The 22,859-nt window shown below is 39.3% G+C and overlaps 1 protein-coding gene across 2 annotated transcripts in view; it reads right to left on the bottom strand.

The window, feature by feature from the left end:
- Nucleotides 1–8,183: 8,183 nt before the first annotated feature.
- The window catches only part of tmem117 (transmembrane protein 117), an 83,851-nt gene continuing 69,175 nt past the window's right edge, over nucleotides 8,184–22,859 (bottom strand). For both annotated transcript variants that reach the window (XM_066724385.1, XM_066724384.1), the window contains exons 6-8: nucleotides 19,677–19,836; nucleotides 11,263–11,392; nucleotides 8,184–10,216 (exon numbers count right to left, since the gene is read on the bottom strand). In XM_066724385.1, the coding sequence (XP_066580482.1) occupies nucleotides 9,561–10,216; nucleotides 11,263–11,392; nucleotides 19,677–19,836 (946 nt within the window). In that variant the 3' untranslated portion in view covers nucleotides 8,184–9,560. The remainder of the gene's footprint in view (nucleotides 10,217–11,262; nucleotides 11,393–19,676; nucleotides 19,837–22,859) is intronic.

Below are 22,859 nucleotides of genomic sequence, written 5' to 3'. Positions count from 1 at the left end.
ACTGCAAAATGATCCGTTTCTCTGGTTTTACTATTTATAGGTATGTGTTTGGCTAAAATGAACATTTTTTTATAAACTACTGTCAACATTTCTCCCAAACTCCTAATAAAAATATGAATGGAATGGAATGGCTGCCATACATGTGGAGATGCTGATTTTAGAAAATTTTGCACTGGTCTCTTAATTTTTTCCAGAGCTGTATATATATATATATATATATATATATATATAGATATATATATATATATATATAGATATAGATATAACAATGATGAAAACATGGGAATATGAGGGATATTCCTCAAAGGAATTATATCTTTATATACTAGGTATTTTGTCCACTGCTCAGATTTACTATTTACTAGTGCCCAGAAAACATTATCATCAAAATACAATACAATAAATATGATCTGAACTATATATTCTATATATTGAGTCATCACTAGATAAATGAAACATTATAAGGTCATCAAGCACATGTTTTTGTGTTGTTTTATGTCTGCACTATTTTTTAAACATCATTCTGTTATAATAGGTAGAGTACAGTATTTACACTATTCATTTTGGAGGTTACAGCACTATCCTCATCAGGCTATGGATGATGAAACAATGACTAAATGGAATCACATGGAACAGAATTAACCGATTCCAGCTGATAGACTGTGTCCGATTCTAGAACTGCACCTTCGTTTTCCAGCTTGTTAAGAACATAGAGATTTTTTTTTGTTCTGTTGCATTTGCATATTTAGTACACCAGAGAGTCATTTGAATGTCAAGGCTATGACCCGTCTTCTCATGCTAGGTTTTAGTTCTTTTAATGATTGCTTGCTAAAAAAAAAGGGCCCTAGACATGGTTGCTTGGTTCGAAGTAGCTTAATCTAGTACATGTAATGTATGACATGTTTCCCTCAGCCGTGCAGAATGTTGAAACACTTATTTTGCATAATAGCACCAATGATTCATGGGCACAAGTTGAACATGTTGGACAGGAGAACATTCTACGATGTTGGGTACATTATTCCCCTGTTTTTAAATGCAATACCTTCAGTAATAAAATAACAGATTGGCCTTTTCTCAGACAGCCTCTGCAATTTATTTGTCCATACAATGTTGAATATTAATTAATTTAATTGAAACTGCTATATGTGAAAAAGCGGTTTGCCTTTCATGAGTAAGACCTTACATTAACATGTACGTCTAGTGTCTTGGGATGCATACTCGGCATGAAGGTGCATTCAGAGCGGGTGAACTATTGTGCAGGAGACATCTTATGATTACCAGTGTTTTCCTGGCTGATGCACTTGTTATTTTTACATCATTAAAAAATACAATTTAACTCTTCTGCTGCGGTGTTGGTGATTTTTTACGTGAAAAGATTGATGCAGTGCATCAACGGTTGAACAACAGATTTTAGAACCCAAAATGAATCATTCAATTCAAACATGCTTCCCAGACACATTTCTATTAAAAGATTCCCACTGCCTGCTATCATGTTTTAATTAAATGAACCATTTTCTTCTCCACTCAAAGGACAAAGGTGTTTCTCTATATAATAGAAAAAAAAATGGTTCCCCATAGCTCGTTTTTATATTTTGTTTAATTGATGAATAGATACACATTCATAAACAATATGCATTCGCCTAACAAGCTCACATAAAAAGAAAATTGGAATTAATTTTAAATGTCAAAAACCACAATTTCAGAAACCTAAAAGTGTCGTGCTGATTGAGGCACATCTTGGTACCGCTAACAGTGACTAACCACGCTTACATGTCACCATGGAAACTTACCATGCTCCAGATAAAGTGTGTAGGGAATTACCATAGTAACTAAACTTGGTGAGGAAACAGCAGGCTGGTGACCTCCGGAGACACGCCGGCTGTGACCTGCGCACAGTTTGGGTCACATTCCAGAGAACAGGAGTCGTCCAATTCCGTGTTTTAACGTGCCCCCTGTCCCTGTCACGATCTTGTTAGTATATTATGCCTATGGGATACACAATAGGATATTGATTAAGATTTAAAGTTCAAACTATAACACACTGCACCCTTAAAACACAGTGCATGGAAGAAGACATGAAATATGCAGAGAAATCAACTTCTTAACTCTTTTCTGTGAGGATGTTAACTGGGAAAAAAAAAAAAACTACAAACAGTGCTTCTTCAAGGTCATTGAAGATAAAAGAAAAGTGATGAAAATCACTGACATTGATATTTAGAATGGTTGTTTTGGTACCTGCCTTTTTTTTAAATTGGTGACTGTGGTATTGTATTTTTTTCTTGTGTGGAATTGCAGTCATTGAAAATTGAAACGAATTCTGCATGAATGACAACTTCAAAACTGTAATCTTTAGTGAAGACAGCTGCTCACAGAAAGCGGTGAAACAACTGTAGCATAGCAGTACTGAAGTAGCTTGCATCTGTATGCCTTTTGTCTAACAAAAATAGCCTAACCTGTATAAGGCTCTATTTGTACCCTCCCAGTACAGACAATTCCTTAACATCAGCGTCTGTCTGAGAGAAGAAAAACATACATGAACGTGATCTATGTACTTCCTCGAATCGTTGAATAAATGATGAAAACATGAACAACTCTGTGAATATGTTGCTAACTTATGGACTTCATAATGTAATCTGATATTTCTTATCCTAGAATGGATAACTCTTCAAAATATACTGGAAGACACAGTCTGATGTGCCCCAGAGTGCTCCACTTCCACAGAACATTTCCCACTGCATTTCAGGAGTGTATGAACAATTCTAATACTTCTGTGATGATGAAGCAATGGACCACTTCATGATGAAATACTCCCCATGTGACATACTGTAAAACTGAATTATATCATGAACTGCTGCACAAGCTCAGCTTGATGAAGGAGAGATAAGCATCTGATGCTTGGTGAAAAAAAACAGCTCCTATTTCAAACAGTGGCCAGAAAAGCTGCCTCTGAGCATGATCTCTCAGTAATGCACAGCGAGCCAAGGAGGGTGATAGGGATTACAGGTTAAATCTAAACTTTGCCACCTGCTAATTTAAACCACAAAACTGTACTCAGTGGTAGCTTCACTTTCTATAAGATGCTACTTCCTTCTACTCATACCCGTAACTGTTATGAAGTACAGGTTTGTAGTTTGCTATTAGCGGGTGGGTGAAAGTTATGATTTACAACCCCAATTCCGAAAAAGTTGGGACAGTATGGAAAATGCATAGTTTTTTGAAGGTAAACATTTATTTTGAAATTGATGTATGGAACACGTTCCAAAAAAGTTGGGACAGGGGCAATTTAGGACTAATAGTGATGTGACAAGTTGAAATAAGAAGGTGATGTGACACAGGTGAGGCAATCGTGTAATCATAGTATATAAGGAGCCTCCAAAAAAGGCCTAGTCCTTCAAGAGCAAGGATGGGTCGAGGCTCGCCAATCTGCCAACAGATGCGTCCGCGAATAATCCAACACTTTGAGAACAACATTCCCCGAAGACAAATCGGATTTCACCTTCTACAGTGCACAATATAATTAAAAGATTCAAGGAATCCGGTCAAATTTCGGTGCGTAAATGGCAAGGCTGAAAACCACTTCTGAATGCGCGTTATCTCTGATCCTTCAGATGTCACTGTCTTAAAAACCATCATGAGTCAGTAATGGATATCCTGACATGAATACTTTGGTAAACCTTTGTCAGTCATCAAGCATTCGCCGCTGCATCCACAGATGTAAGTTAAGGCTTTACTATGCAAAGCAGAAGCCATACATCAACACTGTCCAGAAGCGCTGCCGACTTCTCTGGGCTTGGCCTCATCTGAGATGGACAGTAGCACAGTGGAATTGTGTTTTGTGGTCCGATGAGTCAACATTTTAAATCGTTTTTGGACAAAACAGCCGTCGTGTTCTCCGGGCCAAAGAGGAAAAGGACCATCCAAGCTGTTATCAGCGTCAGGTCCAAAAGCCAGCGTCTGTCATGGTATGGGGGTGTGTCAGTGCCCATGGCATGGGTAACTTGAACATCTGTGAGGGCACCATTAATGCAGAAAGATATGTACACATTTTGGAGCAACATATGCTGCCATCCAGACGTCGTCTTTTCCAGGGACGTCCCTGCATTTTCCAGCAGGATAACGCCAAACCACATTCTGCCCGGATTACAAGCACATGGTTGTGTAAGCAGAGAGTGCGGGTGCTGGCATGGCCTGCCTGCAATCCTGACCTGTCTGCGATTGAGAATGTGTGGCACATTATGAAGCGCAAAATAAGGCAACAAAGGCCTGTACAGTTGTGCAGCTGAAGAAATGCATAATGGATGAATGGGGGAAAACAAACCATGTAAACAATCAATGTAACTTAACTAAACTAGGAAAAGTATTGCTTTTTCTCTTGCGTTTCCTAGTTTAGTTAAGTTACATTGATTGGTTACGTGGTTTGTTGTTTAGCTACGAATTGTATATCTTGCACCTGTTTTGTAGTAAGAGCAGCGACTGTTTGTTAGTGAATTTAGCAACTTACTTAGCGCACTTGACACGCCCTGTCTGCAATCAGAAGCATTACACTGTAGGCTGTTTATTTATTATTTAGCATTTATTTAGCATTAATACGTGCTATTGTTCAGTGTAACTGCATGTGTCTGGCACTGTCTTTGTCTGTATTCAGATATTAAGTGGCCATTAATTGTGCTATTAGCAGTCCTGCGTGGGAGGGAGGGCCATCCTGGCCAGCCTTGTGTCATTCAACGTAATACAGGTGTGCACTGTCCTAATTAGTTACAGGTGTCGTATTTAACAGCCCCCCATACCTCTGCGCTAGCAGTCAGCGCCAGCAGCCTTCAGTGCCCCCCTTCCAAAGGGCCCCATCTCCAAAGGGCAGGGACTCTAGCTGCAGGGACTCCAGTGAGGAGAAGACTGCGAGGAGACGCTGCACAGCAACATCAGGCAACCATGACGATCTCTCCGATTCCTGTCCTGCTCTCTCCATCTACTCGGCGTGCACCTGTTTCCCTAATCCCTCCAACCTCATCTCTCTGCCTCTCCCCTCCTCCTCCCTCCCTTCTATTCCACTCTCCGGGGGCCTGTGGAACTGCCACTCAGCTTCCAACAAGGCCGACTTAATCTCCGCCTTCGCCTCCCACCAGTCTCTGGATTTCCTCGCTCACACCGAGACATTGATCTCCCCGGACATCTCTACTACCCCTGCTGCAATATCGTCTCTGTTTGTCCTGTCCCACTCCCCTCGTCTTACTGGGCGGGGAGGAGGAACAGGGCTCCTGCTCTCCCCCCCTCTCTCGACCCACAGCTTTGAATTCCATGCAGTGGAAATCACCTCTCCCTCTCACCTCTTCCTTCTAGTTCTCTACCGTCCACCTGGTCCACTCACCTCCTTCCTGGATGAACTTGACTTTCTTCTGTCCTCCCTCCCCTCGCTGTCCTCACCTTCCATCCTCCTGGGATACTTCAACATCCACCTCTCCAACCCTTCCCACTGTGCTGGATTTCTTCCTCTCCTTCACTCCTTTAACTTCTCTCTCTCCCCGTCTCCACCCACTCACAGGGCAGGCCGCCAGCTAGACCTCATCTTCTCTAGAGGCTGCTCCCCTTCAACACTCTCCGTGACACCCATGGACATCTCGGACCACCACTTAATTTCCTTCTCCATTTCCCTCCCCTCCCTCCCAACTCCACCCACTCCCTCGGTCGCCTTCCACCGTAATCTCCACTCTGTCTCCCCCTCCACCCTTGCCTCTACTGCCCTCACCCTCTTACCTTCCATTGACTGTTTTTCCCATCTATCTATCAACTGTGCTACCTCCTTTTTGTTCTCCTCCCTCACCTCCTCCCTTGACTCTCTCTGTCCTCTCACGTCTCGTCCTGCCCGTCCCTCCCCTCCTCAGCCTTGGCTCTCTGCTGTTCTCCACTCAACCCGAACTAGTCTTTGTGCCGCCGAACAGAAGTGGAAAAGGACCAAACTCCCAGCTGCCCTCGAACTCTACCGCTCTCTACTGTCTACATTCTCCTACTCACTCACCTCAGCCAAGAAGTCTTACTTCCAATCACTCTCACAATCACAGTTTCCAATCTACTGTCAACAACCCCCCCAAACTTTTATCCACCTTCTCCTCCCTCCCTCCTCTCTCCTGCCTCGCTGACCTTGGAATCTCTGGGACTGCTCTCACCTGGTTCTCCTCCTACCTCAGCATCCGGTCCTACCAAGTGACATGGCGAGGCTCCTCATCCACCCCCAAACCTCTCCTCACAGGCGTTTCCCAAGGCTCTTGTCCTGGGCCCGCTCCTGTTCTCTCTCTACACTCGCTCCCTGGACCCCCTCATTGCATCCCATGGTTTCTCCAACCACTTCTATGCTGATGATGCCCAGATCTTCCTGTCTTTTCCCTCTTCCGACCCTCTCATCCCCTCTTGCATCTCTTCCTGCTTGTCTGCTATTTCTGCCTGGATGCACTCGCACCACCTCAAGCTCAACCTCTCCAAATCGGATCTCCTGTTTTTCCCCCACTCTTCCTCACCTTCTGTGGACCTCCCCATCTCGATCCCCTTGAAATCCACCACACTCTCTCCTTCTTCTTCCGCTAAAAATCTAGGAGTCACCCTCGATCCTGTGCTCTCCTACACCCAGCACATCACCACGCTGACACGCACCTGTAGATTCTTCCTGAGCAACATACGCCGAATCCAACCCTTCCTCACCGACTACTCGACTCAGCTGCTCGTCCAGTCACTGGTCCTCTCCCTCCTGGCCGGCCTGCCTGCAACTACTACCCGCCGCTCCAGCTCATCCAGAACTCTGCGGCTCATCTGGTGTCTCTCTGCCCCGATTCACACACGCTACACCACTGCTCTGCTCCCTCCACTGGCTCCTGATAGCGACACGCATTCAGTTCAAGACATTGACCCTCACCTACCGCTGTCTCGACCACACTGCACCAAGATACCTTCAGTCACACGTCTCTCCATACATCCCCTCCAGACCACTGCGCTCCTCCAGTGCCAAAAGACTAACTCTGCCTCCTCTCCACTCTCCTTCCTCCAGAGCCGCTCCTTCTCACCCCTGGCTCCTAAATGGTGGAATGACCTGCCCACCGAAGTCAAAACAGCAGAGTCCTTGACCTCATTCCGGCGCTTACTCAAGATGCATCTTTTCCGACAGCACTTGTAATATTAGTCCTTTTATCCCTGCTAGATAGCACTTCACAGTTTTATTTTGCTTCTTGTGTTTTCAATTTGTTTTCCTCCTTGCTCCCTGTCCCGTAGCCCTTGACTGTGACCCTACATCTTGACAGCACTTAGCTTTTACTGTCCAGGATGTAGGACCTCTCTTATTGTACTTGCCTGTGTAAATTGTAAATTGGAATTTGTAAAATTGATTATTTTGAATTGTTTTAGTTAAATTGAATTTGTAATGATTGATGCCTTTTACTTAACTGTATTTTTGCAGTTTGTTTTGCACTTATGTTGTAAGTCGCCCTGGATAAAGGCGTCTGCCAAGAAATAAAAATAATAATAATAATACAAAATTCCACTTGATAAACTTAACCAACTGGTGTCTTCAGTGCCCAAACGCTTAATAAGTGTTATTACAAGAAAAGGTGATGTTACACATTGGCAAACAGTCGACCGTCCCAACTTTGTGGAGTGTGATGCAGTCATCAGGTTTGAAATGAGTGTATATTTACAAAAATAAATTAAATTCACAAAGTAAAACATCAAATAATGTGTTAATAATGTGTTTTCAATATAGTACAAGGTGAACTGAATTTATTTTTGTTATTTTTTTTGCATTTTCCATACTGTCCCAACTTTTCCGGAATTGGGGTTGTAATCAAGCCTGCAAGAAACTCAAGTTTAAAGTGCCCCAGTTTACAGATGTAAACACATTTAATACGCACATTTGATTCCTTGCTGAATGATATCTGGAAGAGACAGAAAGTGAACAGTCGTACCACAGAGTTTCGTATCCCCAGTCCTGCAGTGCAGTAGGAGCTTCAAAAATGTCATCCTGTGTTCTTCATTAGTAAGTCGAGCATTTCATACGTTTACGGGAGCACATTTTCCCTCAGATCTCAACACTCAGGCCTACAAGAGCAGGAGGTTGTTACAACAGACATACAGCTCTGGAAAAAATTAATGTTTTATAGAGCTGTATAAGTTGTCTAGATGCTTTTGAATAATGAGACGGTGTATAAATTTGTAACAAAATGTTGTATATTTATTACAGTGTGATATATACATAACAGTTTGATGCGAATCCTCACTACAACACAGAAAGGTTAGTCACAAGCTGAATCAAACTTAGTAAGCCTATATTAACAATGCACTGATTCTCACTAAATCAGTAGTGATTTTCAAATGCCACACAAAAGTCATATTGTTGTTTTTCTCCCTCTCTCTCTTTACAAATACTGGAAATATTCTGCCAACAGATTCACTCCAGAAGAAAGATATTTTATGCAAACCGCCAAATAAATAAATAAACAAATAAATACACAAATAAATAAATACAGGAATCTTCCAAGCACAATGACTGCTTACCTTGCACAACTGTATGAAGTCTGACATGATTTCTCTCACTCATGGCCTTGAAAGAAATGAACGGTTGTAGGATGGCAGTGTCTTAACCTTCATCTGCCGAGGTGAAGGAATTAGGTTTGTGATCATGCCCATCTATATATTGAATTATAAGAATCACACTTAGCCATTACTACTGATTTTACATAATTTTCACAAATGGTGGTCTGTGGAGGCCTTTTTTATTGTCGTCTGCTCCGGTGTCTTCCGATTCACAACGGCACTTAAAGATAATCAGGACAAAGCAGGGCAGCTCTCTGTACTTACTTAGTCACATCTGTGAAACAATAACCACCCCTGCCTCTTCAGAGCTCTACATTTATGGAAATCTAAAGAAACAATTATGTTAATGGTGAGACATTAATAATGCTTCTGTAAAAAACAGGTACCTGATTTACTTCAATGGTCTACTTGAACAACTACACTGTCCTGTTTTGACAACTAAGTTATTTTACAGAAACAACTTATCAAGGCACCACATTTTGTATAATCGGAAATTAAAGGGTACAGGTCAATATTTGTATGTACAATTGTGCAAATGTTCTGACTGTATAAATTATTTTGCTATCGAGGCACCACACAATATTGGAATAAGTATAGAAAATGTCCTGATAAACATTAAAGTAAATGTTAAGCACCAACAAGACAGAGAGATCTGTGAAAAGGTAGGATAACATGACTGGAATTGAGTAGTGCCACACATTAAATATCTTTAAAATATCGTAATACAAAAAATGTAAAAACCTTAGGAGTAAATGTGATCTTCTTATGCCAGACATCTAGTTATAATAATGTTTGTTTGATTTTAGTTTCCTATGAATAGTTCTGAGTCTTCTTCATCCTGTCGCACTCCTGCTATGGACACAAGAATGAAGAAGACAAAGACAACTTGTAAAACAGATGAAGAGAAACAGAAATAGGAAAGAAACTGCACTTGGCTGTGCCAGCTGTGCCTGAGTCTTTGAAGGTCCAAGCTGCGTGTCCCTATTGCCTCAAGGGGATGGTTTGCAAACATCAATGGAGACTTCTGGTTCCACCGGGTCCACACTGTCGATCACAATGTTAGGGTGACTCTCTTGAGTTTCTGGTGACGAATGGGAGGTAGAACTACTGCAGCCCATATTAGGAGTGTCTACTGAGAGAAGCATGGGATTATTGCTTTTTAAGGCTTCGTTCAGTGTAACGTTGGCCTCCTCTGGAGTCACGCCCATATCCTTGCTGTATTCGGATGGGGATTTCCGCTTTATCCTCTCGTAGGTCTTGTCTTTGTTTTTGGGGCCCTGCTCGCTGTCCTGGAATCGCCCGAGGAGCCAGATGAAGAATCCAAAGAGAGCGAACGCGGCCAGGCTGGGGATGAAAGCGAGACACTTCACATCCAGGCTGGCTCCCACGTACCTGCTGTGCAAGAACATGTCTCTGCTGCTGTAGGTCACGTTATATCTAGGATTGGTGTTGTTGGATCTCCATTCCCAAGACAGAGTGCTCTTATTGAATTGGCTCAAGGTGTCGGGGTCCTCCACCGTGTAGATCTTCTCGCCCGGGCCGACGTACTGCCCGTATTCGTAGGGCTTGTAAAAGATCTGATTCTTCCACATGTTCAAATCCAAAATCAATACCAGGAAAATTATCCCATAGTTAAACCATTTTCCTGATGAAACACAAACAGAGCAGTTTCAAATTAATCAAAGACAAATGAGTTTGTAATTTCATCTGAAGTTTGTTTCCGGCGTTCTTATTTTATTTAATTTTATTTAAAAAATCATGTAGTTTAATTGGTTTCAGCAAAGTTAATTAAATAGATAAACAGTCACATATTTAAGTGAAAATAACACTGGGGGAAAAAAACTAATTCAGATTTATTTCATGAGAATGATCTGTTATACTAAAGCTCTGGTATAACATAGATGCCTGCTTTGTTCCCACAGCATTGAACAGTACATGAGTTTATTTTTGCACCACACAGCTATGAGTATTAAAGCTCTTTACACTAAGATGAACAGGAGAATGTGATAAACTGAGTCAAGTGAGTAATTCCTTGATTTCTTAACTTTTCAGTTGAGTTTAGTGGAACAGATTATCTGAATGCACTGAATGCAGCGCAAAATAGTTTAATGAGGGACATGATTTTTGATTAAAGGCTGCCAAGACTTAATAGGTTATAGCAAACTCAGAGTGTTCAAAAGTGGAATGATTAAACCTCAAAGAAAGAAGTTTATTTAGATGAGGATTGCTGTCAATAAGCTCCTTACAGAAAGCAATACATTCTAATTTGAAGATTTCCGCTAACCAGTTTACTTTTCAAAAATACATTGTGTTAACCTAATGCAATAAAACAGACAGTTAATTTAGCTAGAGCGAAAGACACAGGCTTTAGACTGAAAATTGGGTTTTCTATATACAGTATAGATAATTTACTTACAAAAAAACTGTTCACTTAAACAACATATACTGTCATTTAAATGCTGTAATAGTTTAACATGAATAAATTCAAAACAAATGATGAAGGTGGGGACACTGAAGTTTTTAAAATATGAATACTGTATAAACAATGTCCTGCTTTAATGAGAGACAACATAAAGATTATAAAATTACTTTTTCAATCCTGCTCATAACCCGCAAATTAAATAACACAAAACATAATATGATCTCTACAAATATACATGTCGATAAACCCACATCTGTATGTCTACATACCTGTGATGTGTATGTGATACTCTTCTTTGAAAATACTGGTGCATACAGGTAGCTTAAACTTGACATGAGTGGTAGACATTCCTGGCAGGTTCATATCTAAATCACCCATGAAGTGAGGGAATTCCCAGTCCTAAAAATGAACAAATGAATTAGTAAAACTCTGGTGTCCAGTCCTGATTGTGCCCTGCCCTGCACCCTTGTCTACTGGCTCAACGTGACCCTGTACTGGATGAAGCGCTTATTGAAAATGGGTGGATGGATAGATTAGTATAACTTAAGTATTGTACGAATGGTAAATGGCCCTTTCTGTAATGCATTGCTTTCATTTTAATTACTTATTTTGGGTTACATTTTAATATGAAATTTCAAATGCTAGGCAAACTTGGACAACTTGAAACATTTCACATAAATACCCTCTGAACAAAAAACATATTTCAGGGAATCATATGTACAGTTTTTCTATGAAATAGGAATTGAGAATGTTGCTCTGTTCTTACATCAGAATATAAATAAATAAATAAATAAATAAATAAATAAATAAATAAATAAATAAATATACACCCACCCACACCCACACACACATATATAGCCTATTTTCTTTCAAACCATAAATACAGTATCCCGTTAATTGTACCTTTGCTAATAAGCAATACTTTCTTTCTATGCATGTACAAATCATATTATTCCTATTTAAAGATGCATTTACATTTTTCTTCCATAAATGAGTTTGGTAGCACTTTACAATAAGTCTCCTTAATTTCATAGTAGGTACTCAGTAACTACATGTTACATATTCATAATAACAGTATAATTTGGCATTTGTTAACATGTATTTAATGTGTACAAGTGGGCCATGCATGGCATGGGCTTAGGTATCGTTTCAGAACCTCTTGAGAACACTGTCAATATTGGGGGGGATGTGTCCCCTGCACCTATGGATCCAGGAATGCAATGTGTCCCCCCTCGCCCCCACCAACCCAATGCCTATAATGTCCTATTTAGCTCCAAAGGCATCCTTAACAGACAAATGTGTACTTACATATACAGTTAATCATTTTTACACATGAAGTACATGTTAACAAATGCATAATTACACTGGTCTTGTGAGTAACTAACATGTAGTTACTGTGTACCTACTATGTTAATAAACTGTAATTTGTGAAACTTATTGAAAAGTGGTAGCCTGATTTTTAAAGAAAGATTATTTAAGTATTTATGTTCAAGTTCTTGAATATACATTGTCTTTAAATAGGCACTGTGGCATGAAAATAAACAAGACAGAAAAACAGGATTTCCCTCCAGCATTCTTTGTAAAAAGGTTTCGAAGACATTAAACAAATGGAGGACATTTTAATTTGATCTGAATTTGGGTGTGGATAACTGCTCAAATGTGGGCATTGACTTTACATAATACATTATTTCGTTTTCTTCAATTTAAACATATACTTTAAATAGATAATTAAAATGTAGTTGTATGCATATGTTCAATAACATTTCATATGTTTTTAAATTGATAATTAAAATGTATTTGTATTCATACATTCAATAACATTTGTAGAGCCGAACATTGAGAGCCGAAATCCAGACACAGAGCTATGAACCCGGGCCAACCGGCATTTCCAAAAGATGGCATGGATTGACATCAGTCATAAATCAAGCCCCCCTCCAATAGGACACTGGGGGCTGAAACCGAAATCCAATCTCACAAACTCAAGAACCAATCACCTATTGATCTGACAGGCGTATAAAGAACAGCGCACAGTCGCTCTCTCTCTCTCTCACCTGAACCAGAAACTCGCTGCCACAGCTCAACCTGTAGCTCTGTTGCCCGAACCAGAACCAGAAACCAACCAAGTCTTTGCCGGCAACAGAAGAGTTAAACTGGAAGAAGGAGATTGAGCCGTACGAAGAATTCTTTTAAAGGACTTTATTAAATAAAGAACTTTACAGACTGCGCTGCCCGCCTGTGCCCACCTGATCAGTGGAGTTTTACAATTGACTAAGTCGACTGAATACGAAAGTGTCAGTCATTTAAATAGCTATTGAGTCTTAAGAAACTTGACCCTTGGAACGAACAGGGCCCTGCTTTCCTCAAAGACTTTGTCTTCAAGTAACTACAGTGGAAACCCTGCTTACAAAGAAGATTTTGTGCACAACCTTGGAGCCTTCAAACCAGTGGAAAATCTGTTTGTAAAAGACTCTACTTTCGTGAAACCCCAACTTCCAGGTGTATCGACTGAGTGGAAGTTCTTGGACAAAGCCGAACCGGACTGCCTTTGTTCCCAACCACACGGACCTCGTGCCGTGTGCTATTATCTGAGCCCGAAGCCAGAGAGGCCTCTCTGCGACGAAGTTCAGATAAGTTTAACAGTTTGGAGTTTGTGATTCATGACATTTGAGAAATCAATTAGAAATGTTAATCTGTGATTCATAACTCTAGAATGTGTAATATAATTTCGTTTTCTAATGTGTTGCATTAAACTGTTTTGTTGATAATTTTAGAAATAAAATCTTCTCATTCCTGTTTAACTGTTTAGTCTGAAGTTAATAGACACCAGATTATAGGTGGCCCTGCCTATCCTTAATCATTGAATAATAATCAGTTAAGGGAAATTGTGGTAACAAGTAATGATAGGATCTTTCTCGGCACCTAAACGTAAATGAGACTGATATATATATAATGAGAAGTTACCTGACATGAATACTAACCTGCGTAGTTATTTAATGTCTGACTAACAATACTAATGAGAGACTCACCTTCGTCTTACTAACCGGTATTGTAGTCAATGTATTTATAACCTTTTTTGTTTAACGATTTGTGTGTTATCATATGCGATCCCATGGTCTTTGATTTGGTCACGGAAGTGATTTGTCTTTGATTTGTTGATCTAGAGTTGAATTTTAATTAGTTTTTCCCTTTTGTATAATTAGTGTAGTGCTACATTTAGTCTTTGTTTTTGAATAAATTTGACAATTTATATCTTTGGAATTGGTGTCTGCATCCAATTATTACAGAAATTGAGTTCTACAAGATTCCAGGATTCGTGATAAGGTGATACTATAAATTCACTTCTTTAATTGAAATTTATAAGTGTACCTTAAGCTACACATTTCATAAGTTTTTAAACATATTTGTGTGTATAATAATAATATAATAATGTCCAGCACAACACACAAATAACTTGACCCCAGCAGGCCTTGTTCGAACACAGGCTTCTCTTGTTTGCTGTACAGACCTGACCTTGTCAAACACAGTTTGTATGTACAAAAATCCCTGAACTCTGAGATCCCCCGGAGTTCAAAACTACACTAAAGTGGCCATCGCTCTACGGTCTTTACATCTGGTGCCTGTCTCAGGCAAGCGACATGTGGATTGATTTACCAATCAGGAAACACATCTCCACGAATACCCAAGTCATCCAATCAATCCATTAGATCTTTAAATGAAAGACATCATTAGGCCTGGGTGCATCCCTTGTATGGGCAGTGTGGAAAATCTCCACTACTGAAATAATCAATCAATACATTCAGTGTTTATATATACAGCATCTTACTTAGCATGCGTACAATCTAAGAACACACATTCATGAAGAAAGTGTTGAATTTGGTTTATTCTTTTAAATTATTTTTCATCTGGACACACTGCAAGAAGAACAGATCAAAGATGGAAAAAGTAAGCCATAGAATGGATTGCAAGGATTGAAAAATGACCTAGAAGAACTCCACATAAAAGATGGGAAGATGAAAGAAGAAGGTTTGCTGGCATGACCTGGAAACAAGACGCTGCTAATCGAAGTGGAAACATCTTGGGGAGGCCTTTATCCAGCAGTGGGTTGATAAAAGCTGATGATGATGAAATATACTATATTTACAGTACTGTGCAAAGGTTTTAGGCCGGTGTAAAGAAACACTGTAAAGTAAGAATGCTTTCAAAAATAGACATGTTAATAGATTATATTTATCAATTAACTAAATGCAAAGTGAGTGAACAGAAGAAAAATCTACATCAAATCCATATTTGGTGTGACCACCCTTTGCCTTCAAAACAGCATCAATTCTTCTAGGTACACTTGCACACAGTTTTTGAAGGAACTTGGCAGGTGGGTTGGCCCAAACATCTTGGAGAACTAACCACAGTTCTTCTGTGGATTTAGGCAGCCTCAGTTGCTTCTCTCTCTTCATGTAATCCCAGACAGACTCGATGATGTTGAGATCAGGGCTCTGTTGGGGCCATACCATCACTTCCAGGACTCCTTGTTCTTCTTTATGCTGAAGATAGTTCTTAATGACTTTCACTGTATGTTTGGGGTCGTTTTCATGCTGCAGAATAAATTTGGGGCCAATCAGATGACTCCCTGATGGTATTGCATGATGTATAAGTATCTGCCTGTACTTCACAGCATTGAGGAGACCATTAATTCTGACCAAATTCCCAAATCCATTTGCAGAAATACAGCCCTAAACTTGCAAAGAACCTCCACCATGCTTCACTATTGAATGCAGACACTCATTCGTGTACCACTCTCCAGTGCTTCGGCAAACAAACTGCCTTAATTTACAGCCAAATATTTCAAATTTTGACTCATCAGTCCAGAGCACCTGCTGCCATTTTTCTGCAGCCCAGTTCCTGTGTTTTCATGCATAGTTGAGTCACCTGGCCTTGTTGCCACGTCGGAGGTATGGCTTTTTGGCTGCAAGTCTTCCATGAAGGCCACTTCTGACCAGACTTTTCCAGACAGTAGATAGGTGTACCAGTGTCCCACTGTTTTCTGCCAATTCTGAGCTGATGGTACTGCTGGACATCTTCCGATTGCGAAGGGAAGTAAGCATGATGTGTCTTTAATCTGCTGCAGTAAGTTACCTTGGCCGACCTCTGCATCTACGGTCCTCAACGTTACCAGTTTCTTTGTGCTTCTTCAAAAGAGCTTGGTCAGCACATCTAGAAACCCCTGTCTGCCTTGAAATGTCTGCCTGGGAGAGACCTTGCTGATGCAGTATAACTACCTTGTATCTTGTTGCTGTGCTCAGTCTTGCCATGGTGTTTGACTTTTGACAGTAAACTGTGTTCAGCAGCCTCACCTTGTTTGGCTGTTCCTCACCCAGTTTTATTCCTCCTACACAGCTGTTTCTGTTTCAGTTAATGATTGTGTTTCAACCTACATATTGAATTGATGATCCTTAGCACCTGTTTGGTATAATTATTTAATCATACACCTGACTATATGCTTACAAAATCCCTGACTGTGTGCAAGTGTACCTAGAAGAATTGATGCTGTTTCGAATGGAAAGGGTGGTCACACCAAATATGGATTTGATGTAGATTTTTCTTCTGTTCACTCACTTTGCATTTTGTTCATTGATAAATATATTCTATTAACGTCTATATTTGAAAGCATTCTTACTTTACAGCATTTTTTCACACCTGCCTAAAGCTTTTGCACAGGACTGTATGTTCATACTGTGTATATATATATATATATATATATATATATATATACACAGTATATATATTTATAAGAAGACATAAACTTAGCAGACTACAAGGACTAAGGAGTGATGTTATCATAATATACTTCAAACTATAAGTGGTATACATCATTAAATGGTAATGGAGTTTAATACGACTGCCACCTGTATACCATATGTGCTGCCATTTTTCATTAAAACATATACATTAAACATTAAAAGATAACCCAGTTTAGTGATACATTAGTTTCAGGAGCACTAGAACAATAAATAAACAATAAATCACTAATTTACTGAGTTAAACATGATGAAGACAATACGTAATTGTAGAAATAATAAATAGTGAAATACATACAAAAACGCTTACCCTACCCAACTTTATAGTAAGTTGGCTATAGAATAGGACCCACTACACTGATTTACTTCACTGTGACTTATAGTGGATAGATACAATTTCATTTTCAATTTCCACACTGTCGCTCATCAGTGATTCATTTGGCACATAAACCCTGAGGCCAGAACCTGCAAAGTCTGCAAAGATCTAGACATCTCACCCCAAGACTGGGATCGGAGTGCTTTAAATCCACTTCTCTGTAAGGTGCTTCTGTCCAAATTGTGCGTGTGAATTAGCCATGGAAATTAAAATCATATGCATATGTAATTAAGTAATCTACTGATTTTTTTTTTGCCTGCCTGAAAATGACTACAGCCTGATTAAAGAAAGTATGAAGTTTATTTCCATTTATTTAATATCACTCAGAGTTCAGCCTACAAGTTTCTGAACTGGAGCCTAATTGTGCTGTTGCGTGGGGGGGAAGAAAATGCTGGAAGCAACAGGCAAGTAGATCATGAATGAATATCTTCAACACTTCTAAAGGTCAGCATTGCAAAACAAAGAGGCAAGAGGTTTCTTCACAGCCTAATGCTGGCACATTACTTACAATGTAGAAAATACAGAGATGTATTGAGCGCTGTCAAAAATGTTGATGTTTAGTTTTGGACCTGATCGAATATTTCAAAGAGTACATCAACTGAATAACAGCCTAAATAACATCAATAATATTGTGCAGAATAGACTTTTAGGAAAGGAGGACACTACTTCAAACAAGTACAGTACAAGCAACAGTCCAATCATAAACAAAAGCTCCCAAAATATATGAAACACTGCAAGATTGCCTGTGATTAGATGCCAAGTGCTTTTCTCAAATTGAAGTAAGATGAGAATGTGATTGCATGAGGACTGTAGATTGTTTATGTGAGGTTTTTGTGGGGTTGAAATGGACAGATAAATAGACTGGACTACTGGGGAAGCAGACAGAAAATATGCCGACAGGTTCAAAGTAAAGGCCCTGAATAACGTCTTAGAAATTACAAATAGATAATTAAGTTCTGATTGACAATTCTGAGAAACACACTGGAGAGACAAGCCGGTGACATTGGGGAATCATTAAACCGTATGTTTTTAAGGCGTGACATTCTTCTAGTTAGGCACACGCTGGTGCTGAATACATTATTTCCAAAGTTGAGGGTGGAGAAGGGTCATGAAAATTCTTTACATACCATTTAATACTGACTATACCATACATGTCCGCCAGATCCAAAGAGATCACATACATAAATAACACACATATATGAAGAGGGATTGAAATGTGATGTAAACTCTACTGAGGTTGAAGGCTAATCAAATAAGAGTTTGTGGTCTTCAACCTGCATTGCTTGGATGTTTGCAGTCAGACTGTAACACATATCAGAGGGGAAACATTAGAGGTATTACAGGTCTTCAAGCAGAACCCCTATAACATGAACGCGTGTCTGAATACATGCCTTGGCTTTTGTGTTGCAAAGACGGAACACAGACAAGGTCTTTACTTCTAAGATCTGAGACTACAGCCAGGGACATTTCAACGCTGTGATCCCCCTTTTCCACTGGCATACCCAACCCAACCTGGAACCAGGCTGGCGCATGTTGCCATGTCTTAGTGCTCTTAGTGTGGTCGGCCTTTCCTTTTGAAAAGTCCTATGCAAATATGAAGGTCGCTATAAATGTTTGATAAGGTGGAGAACTTTAATGGATAGTGTGTTCTGGGGTGCCTAAAGGATCCTTTATACAATACGTGTTTTACTCATTTAGACACATTCAAAGAGTCACTATAACCATGTTTCTCCTCATCAGGCGTGTTGAGAAGGAACAGTACTGAAACAGTCAAATATAATATGCAGCTGTGAATTTATCATCTAATAAAAGAAATACTAGGCATAAGGCTCCAGTCAGACAGCTTCAAGCAATATTTGAATTAAATGGTTTTGTGTTTGGATTAATTACAACTCAAATCTCATTAAAGGGCTTTTTTTTTAATTAAGACTACAGATGCAGTTAACCTATATAATTTAAAGTTTTTTTAGATATAACTTAATACTTTTTTTCTGACATTTATATCTTGTCAATTGACATTTAGTGATAAAAGTAAAGACATACATTCTAATTGGTAGAAATTATGTCTATTTAAAGTGACAAACTATTAAATAAAAAAATAAAAAAAGGGAGAGGGGTCTATTTAAGTGATTTTTAACTTGTTTAGTCAGATTGTACAAAGAGAATTCAGCTCCACATGACATATGGGTAATTTTCCACAGATGCATTTGTGTGCAAATATTAATGGTGTGAGTTATAACCCCCCTGCTGGTCCTTTGTGTTCAGATTATACTAAATCATAAAGCCTCTATGGCAGGTCTTGAAAAACATGTTGCTGCCACAGCGAAATGATGTTTGAACTCAATAAAGATACTGAATTAAATACGGGGGTAAGACAAATATTACTCTCACAACCTGTGCCCATATGTTATTCCAAAACATAAACGCATTATCTTCCGGATCTTTTGTAACGCAGGCTTATGATACACAGAGAACGGCAGAAGCATTCTTTTAATTGGCCCGCGGGGACACATACCTGCATCACAATTAGGAGGTCAAACACCAGGATGAAAGATGCCAGGAAGGCTCTGGAGACTTCATCACTGGGCAGAAATCCCCGATTCAAGTTGTCCCAGCTGATCCAGTCAGTGCTGATGACCACAACCACTACAGATGTCAGAGAAATCAGGACACTCCTACAGGAGCAGAGAACACAGTTTGTATTAGGCAGTAGATTTATAAAGCCCCTGTCTTTCTGAGATCAGACTGCAGAGTTTAAATCTGATAATGAGAGCCTAGGTTATTGCCTTAATATTGCAAATATCTGATTTCATCGCAAAGGGCATTTTTATTCCCCACTAGATCCCTTTATTATTAATTTAGTCAGACTTATGTAATATGACTTACTATTTCAACTTGTAATAAGCCAAGAATCCCAAAAAAGACCAGTCTGTTTCCTTGTGGCTCAGACCCAACATTGTTAAAAGCAATGGAAACAGACAATGAAAGTTGCAGATAATGATAGGAGTAAATATGATAATTCCCTTTGGTGCATGTGGCCCTATTGCACATCTGTGTGGTTTAGATTTATCTGTGGTATTTAAATGTTATCGTGCAGTTGTACTGTATATTCTCATTGAATACATATGTGTCATTGAAAGATAAGTCTATGACGTCCTTTTGTACGAAGGGTTCAGGAGTAAAACTCTGATTTAAAGTTTTCTCTAAGGTTTGGTATTAATTGTATTCTGGTATAGCTAAACGTACATATATGTTCTCACTATATAAAGCTCTTTTTGTTCTCTCTCTGTCGCTCTCTATCACTCTCTCCCTCTCCCTCTCTTGTTACATTAAACGTATAAGTAGTTAATAAAGGAAGTGACTGTGCACGATTTATGTGAGCAGCCTCATTATATTATGTTCCATATTCCAATTTGTCTCTGGAGTACTTAAACATTGATACCCTGAGCAGTATGGCTAATGGCAAAAAACATGTCAGTTGAAACAAAATGTTGTTTCTGAAATACACATAAATATTGTGAATTTAACAAAGCAGTATTATCAACATCGTCCTTTGTGAAACACTGTTCCTATTTAAGTATGGGAGCTCATGTACAAGACAATCCATTTTTGGAGAGGTATCTTTAGTTTCCTCTTCTGCTTTGTGTTTTCAGCTGTCAGAGTAAGTCTTTAAAGATGAATCGTACAGCAGCAATTACAAGATGATGATGGATTCTGAGTGAGGTGTTCGAAGCTGCATTTGGTGCATTGCTCCTAATCCCTTCTGTGCTACCAGAATTGGCTTGCCTTACACAAGCTAGTTTGTAGCAAAATTTGGTTTAAAAGAGCTTAAGCTGAAGTGGCACGTGAAACATAAGCAGATGTCTTAGTCAGCACTTAAGTCAAATTGGGCGCAAAATAGCTGACATAATACAAAGTACAGTAATATCGGAGGGGGGGGAGCTTTTTCACATTGGAATACAAGAGATAAAAGAAACGGGGGAATATAACTTCATAAGATTTTGATCTAACTTTACGTGCCAAGCTTTGTTTTCCAGCAGCAGCCGCCGCCGCAGCGAAAGCATACGTGATCTTTCAGCCCCCTTCCCTCTTTGTAGACGGTGGATTACCAGCAACAGTTTATCACCGGGGGATTTATTAACAAGGTGGATTGTATTAAGTGAAACCCTAGCGCTGGACTACCTGCAATGTCTCACGCCTTACACACTGAAGATGATGAACAGAAACACTAACTGTCACAGCTGAAGTGTCAATCAACGTTCAGCAAAAGAGCTGCCTGAAACATTGTAAGGCCGTCAGGCATCAGTTCACCAAATGGCAGAGAATAAATTAAAGGGGAAAAAAAAGAGCTGCAGGTTGATGCGTTTGAACTGCACGGCAAAACATTCTTCATCCATATTGAATTGCTCCATTGAGATTGTATACTGTTTTTGGCCAAACTCCAGACATTATTTCCATTCCATTAGTGTGTTTACAGTAGTGCTTTCCCTAACCTGAAATGAATCCATAAATGTCTTTTTATTCACATGAACATTAATTGAGGTTTTGTGTTGATTAAAACAAACCACACACTTTCTGTACAGACCCCCTCCAACCTTCTAAAATAAAACAACAAACAAACAAACAAACAAACACACACACACACACACACACACACACACACACACACACAGTCAGTAGGAAATATGATGTCACTGTGGGATAGTACAAACACAAATTCACTGTAAATCCATTGTTTAGGTGCGTTTTAACACTGCTAGACTCTGTTGAATAAAGGTTAATCTAAAATGCTTAGGACCAGAAATAGACTGCACTTCTGAAATACCTAATAGACCTCCTTTAAAATATTTATAATTAATGCAGAAGCAATTTGGCTCTTCTTTGTTCTTGCTCTTTAATTTGTTTGGGAAGATAGCATACATTTTTAATGCCGCACAAGGAAAAACACTCGAATAGTGAGATCTCACAAGGAATAGAAAGAGAAATCAAACAAGCAGCGCTGTGACACGTAAGTGATCTCATTTGTACAGAGCCTTAATTTCTAGGGTCTCTCACAGCACATGCCTTTAGCCATGCCAAGCAGTTGTCACACTGCTGTGATTTAACATGGCATGAGATTCACACATCATACAGATGTCAGTGTAAACCGCAATGAAACTAGACAGTGCATGTCACTGAAATTTTCAGTTTTCTCTTGTCTTAATATTGTATAATTATATATACTGGGGAAATGTCATCAGATGAGGGACCATAAAAATCCTAAATACGACTACTGAAATGAATATATATTGCCCACCGCTTTAAAATACTTATAGCAGCACAAATTATATGGAACACAGGTATACATTTTATTATCACAGTGTAATAATTAGTTTTGTGTCCTTTTATTGTGCTTTACAACTCCACTGTAATTTCTGTTGCTATAATTTTGGTTCAAGGTGTACAATAATCCCTTAAAAAAACAACATCAGTTTCACAGGAAAACAAAAACTAGGTTTTTACGTCTCGGGGAAACAGTAACCTTGGGTCCAGGACTCCATTAAACCTGGGTTATCAGTTTCATCACATTAGTCTGAATACAAAGGATTGTATAACCTCTTTTCAATTTCCCATTACTTATAGTCTTTCTGTGGAAGACATTATTCTCCATGTTTCTTGGAATAATTGACCAAACAAGAAACACCATGATCAGGGATTA

This window comes from Amia ocellicauda, chromosome 15 (genome assembly GCF_036373705.1).
Source record: "Amia ocellicauda isolate fAmiCal2 chromosome 15, fAmiCal2.hap1, whole genome shotgun sequence".
In the NCBI taxonomy this organism is placed as follows: domain Eukaryota; kingdom Metazoa; phylum Chordata; class Actinopteri; order Amiiformes; family Amiidae; genus Amia; species Amia ocellicauda.
Note: the sequence above shows the minus strand (reverse complement) of the source record. Positions and strands in the feature narration are given on the sequence as shown.